The 4,790-nt window shown below is 40.9% G+C and overlaps 1 protein-coding gene across 1 annotated transcript; it reads left to right on the top strand.

The window, feature by feature from the left end:
* Positions 1-306: 306 nt before the first annotated feature.
* Positions 307-4,632, top strand: LOC121938152 (G-patch domain and KOW motifs-containing protein-like; the record flags this gene model as incomplete). The annotated part of the gene is made up of 6 exons (XM_042481431.1): positions 307-494; positions 736-905; positions 1,669-1,814; positions 3,293-3,399; positions 4,161-4,365; positions 4,500-4,632. Coding segments are annotated over exons 1-6 (949 nt in total), but the record flags the coding sequence as incomplete, so codon positions are not given.
* Positions 4,633-4,790: the final 158 nt, after the last annotated feature.

The following is a 4,790-nucleotide window of genomic DNA, read 5'->3' as shown; positions in this document are numbered from 1 at the left end:
ATATCCCCCTAAATCCTCCACACTTTAATGCAATAAGACAACCATATGAACACACAAAATTTTATATAGTTGCGTATTGTCAAAAACACATATTATTGTTCTGTTTATTTACTTTTAAATGCATGCGAAATGTATGTCTTTACTGTCCATCTTTCCCTTCTACACTACCAAGGTCGCTGTAACTTTAATTCCGGTGCATGGTGGGAAATGTAGTAATCTGTGGAGACTAGAATATAACAAATATAACGTCATAAAACTACAACGACCGGAATTCCGTCCCCCTACTTCTGTCGGTTACAAACAATAATGGCGTCGCACGGAGAAGATGCGGGTTCCCTCAAGTCTCCTGTTTCTGGGGAACAAGAAGAGAGAAAAACGTTGTCGTTTGGTTTTACTAAAACAGTTAGCAAGTTTAAACCTTCGACTGGTGACGCTGCGATCAAGAAAGATGATAAAGATTACCTGACTGGGATAGATGGAAAAGAATTACAAAGGTAAGCTTCGCATGCTAATGCTAACTAACGTGAACATAACGTTACCGGTATAATGTAATATGTAGATTAGCATAAGCGTAACCGTTATTTTCCCGATCTAATATAGCTTAGCTAGTAAGTCCATAAATTATAATTGGTGATGTTATTAAGTGAAAGATATATATTGTTGTATCGCCGTGAGTAAATGTTGTTTTGAAGCAGCCCTGGCTGCTAGCTCGCTAATTTCACTCTCGTCCTGCAGTTCAAAACCATCCGAGAAGCCGAAGGAGCTCATCATTCCTCTGATCCAGAAGAACCGCTGGCACCGACCGGACCGAGCGGGAAAGAGCGAGCCGAGCGGAGCTAAAACACAGGAGACAAGCCAAGACGGTGACTCTGTGGACGCTCAGGCTGTCAAGGAACTCATTGAAGGTGTGTACATTTACAAGACATGGTGAGATTAGGCAGTATACAACTTTATTTAAAACTTACTTGTTTTTCCCGGGGTAAATTGCTATGCAGCTGTTGCAATACAAAGTGGGCGAGTGCAGATATAACGAGTGTAAATATACAAAACAAAAGACTAAAATAAAATAACAGAAGGTAACGTTGCAAAATATGTGCGTACGCACATACACGAATGTAACGTTACAAAGCAAGATAACAGTAAGGCGCAATACATATATACAGTGTCAAATCAAGTTACCGCCAAGCTGAATGATGAATATGTCACAACTGCATTCAGATATATTTGTAAAGTGTCAAATCTAAGGTAGTTAATGTTTGAGTTCAAGGGTGCATGGTTAATACAGAATATTCATGATTATGCCTGTGTTTTTATTACTGTCCCATTGTGTCCTGTCAGTGTGTTGTGAGAAGTTGAGAAGGAATTTCCGAAAAATCCCAGAAATGTTCTAAAATCCTAGAAACATCATAAAATCCTGGAAATGTCCTAAAATCTTAAAAACGTCCTAAAATCCCAGAAACATATGGGGCTGCTTCAACATTAAGTCTACAAGAGACAGCAGTCCAGAGAAAGAATAAGAGAGAGAGAGAGAGAAAGATAACAAATCAGAGTTGAAATGCAGAGTGGAGCCTCCTCAGGTCCCCATGTCTTCGCTGTCCATCTCTCTACCTGAGATAGATGAGTTGTCTCATGAAAAGCTCTTTATACATGTTCAAATTGTGCTTGTAGACTCCAGGAGGCAGCTTGAGCAATGGCAGAATGGCTCTCAGTCAGAAACCAACCTGAACCTCGCCATCCCCCTGTTGATGCAAAACAAAGTTCCTGAGGGCTTTGAGGATGGAGACCACGTGAAGGTGGATCTACGTCCAGAATCTGTAAGTATGGATACAAGGAAGTGCTCTCTAATCTGAGGCAGGGGTGCACAAATAAGATTGCGAGCTTTTCACTGTACTCAGTGATTGTGTCAAGAAATGATAATTCTCAATTTGATCTTTTGGATGAAGTCCTGATTAAAGATTTGCATATATTTTTCTAACTCATTATTAAAGAAAAAGTGTTGCCGTGTTTGGTCAGTTTTCCTGGTTAGCTTTTTAGTATTCCTGTCACATAAGCCTGAAAGCAGAAAAGAACTGTATTTCAGCATTTGCTTTTTTATTTAGTGTTAGAGGACACAGTGTTAGAGAAGTCTTTTTATTAAAAACACTCTTATACTCCTTATTATATTAAAAACATCACGGTTGGAAATTTGCACAAGCAACCAGCCAAATGCTGGTAAAATATGCAAGTGGTTGCAATTTTGCTTCACTCACCACCCAAAAAAACAAGAGTAGTCTATTAAGTGGCCGGTGGACAAAAAAGATCATTTCCAACCCTGAAGCACACTGCTCTCTATATCTAGATATTATTCAATACATACACGTGTTGACCTGGGAGTTACCTTTATGCTTTTATGTTGGTAACCTTTGTAATAATGGTGGCTTGGGTTTTCTGCCTTGCTCAGGAATTTGCATAGTTGTTGGCCTTTAGTTAATTGTCATTTTTTAAAAATGGTATCAGATGTGAAGATCACAATGTAATCTGCTGGAGAAGCGTTTCAGAGAGCATATGAAAATGCCTGACTGTACCAAAAAAATCTGGTCGGCTGGCTACTTTGAGTCAGACACTGAAATTTGAGTGTGTGAAAGTGCTGACGGTCAACTGAGTAGAATAACACCGCTGTGTGCATACACAGCTGTGCGCATGCGTACGGGTGCGGGTGACTTTGTCAGTACAGTAAGGCTTGGGTGGCAGACAGGCGTCAACAGTCTCCCCAGAGACATGCAACCAATCAGATCTCTTTTCTGCTCGTCGGAGGCCTCACGCGCCTTGTCACTGTCATCCCGTATCTGCTCTCAATCACTGCAGATGTGTCTGTCAGAACACGAGAGTCAGGGGAAACTTGCTCGCTGTGCCCCGGAGCTCATTTTAATGCAGCATGCTCTGTGAGGCAGAGCTCCCGGGCAACTTCCCTCAGAGGAAAGCCTTCTGTGGAGACGGAGATGAGCGGGGCCATCGCCCTGATGAGGGCTGCTGTAGCTGCTGCCTGGTGACTTCAGTCAGCCCGGGCTGAGTCTGACAGCCTGGAGGCAAAAGGCTGAGTAAGACAGGCATCACAAACTGCCTCTCTGTCAGTTGCCATAGTTTTTTATTTGTGTGTTTCAGTACTCAAATATTACATAAGCACCTGAGCAGTCTGAGACACAATTATGCATTTATAAAGCAGACTGTGGTATCTGTATTTCTCTTGTTGTTTGAGCTTTTAATATATGTCTCCTGATTTAAAAAAAAATATATCAATGTATTTGTTTTTTAGTCGACAGAGGCAGATTATGAGAGCGTTCCTGTCGAGGCTTATGGACTTGCTATGCTTAAAGGGATGGGCTGGAGTAAAGAGGAGGGCATCGGACGCACATTTAAACAGTGAGTAACAAACTGACCATTGTTTCTCAAAATTTAACATAATGCTTAAAGATAACCTATGCAAGATTTTCCTAAAAACAATATATAGACTCAGAAATAATCCCTCTCAATCTTCACTTAAGGCTCACTAGAAGTGTGGAGTGATGTATTTTTCTGCAAAGACTTTTTCCTCTGCCTGCATTGTCTTATTTTCTGTGTTTGGGACATTTTTTGCATGTACCCCCACAGCGCTCCAATGTGGCCAGGACTTTATAAAAAGGTAGCATCCAGGTGCCAGACTGTAAGCAGCAGGAATACAAGTGACACAGCGCCAAAATAATGCAGATATAGAATCAGAATCAGAAAAAGATTTATTGCCAGGTATAGTTCACACAATACGAGGAATTTCTGATTTACTGATAATAGAGCATATTATAGTTGTAGTAACATGAATACCAATTAAATAGTGTTTGAAATTGTTAAACATTTGAAGTAAATGTGTAAATGCTGCTTTCAATATTGATAAATTTGAACGTTTTAGCACATTAATCTGCAGTTATAACCTAGACTGCATTTGGATAAAAAACCCAAGAAAATGGTCTTTTTCTTTGTTTCTCATGAGAAGTAATTGACAGGATCACACTTACATCTGTACTCACGTAGCCGAGTTGCTTCATTATCAAACAGAAGATGTTTGTCTCAAGCTGTCTCCGCCTCCTGTACATCTCTCATATGTCAGTTTCTTTGTTTATTGATTTCATCCTGTCGCTCCGTCTGCTCAGACATGTGAAGCCAATCGAACACCAGCTCCGTCCAAAAGGTTTGGGTCTTGGAGCCGATCGTTCAGCAATAAAGGATCTGGAGCCCGACAGACATAAACGACCCCCCAAGCCAGGCGAGGAGCGAGAGAAGGAGGAGGAACTGGTGATGGGTCCAGGCGGTTGTGTGCTGGTGGTGTCAGGGCCACATAAAGACCTGTATGGCAAGGTAGGGTTGATCTGAAACGTGTTTGCATCCATACTCACCATCTGTTTTCTCCTAGATAGGAAGTAATGTGGCACACAGCTACCTGTTTTCTAACTATATATTTTCTGTGACTGTGTTTCATTCGTGTGCTGCAGATTGAAGGCGTCGATGCAGATAACGCTCGAGTTGTGGTGAAGCTGGCGATCGGCAGCAAGTCGGCCACAATCAGCCAGTACGCTGTTAAACTGGTCGGGCGGAAGGAGTATGACAAAAACAGCAAAGACCTCAGTAAGTAACTCTGAACTAATGAAAAAGAAAAAATTAACATTTATGGAAAACGATCCAGATGCTGACCTGGATTTTTTAAAATTTTGTTTTCCTTCATATCACTTTAGATGCCAGACATTTATTTTTACTATTTCTTGTCATTTTAAAGACTTAAAAAA

The sequence above is a fragment of the Plectropomus leopardus genome, unplaced genomic scaffold (assembly GCF_008729295.1).
Source record: "Plectropomus leopardus isolate mb unplaced genomic scaffold, YSFRI_Pleo_2.0 unplaced_scaffold28656, whole genome shotgun sequence".
In the NCBI taxonomy this organism is placed as follows: domain Eukaryota; kingdom Metazoa; phylum Chordata; class Actinopteri; order Perciformes; family Serranidae; genus Plectropomus; species Plectropomus leopardus.
Note: the sequence above shows the minus strand (reverse complement) of the source record. Positions and strands in the feature narration are given on the sequence as shown.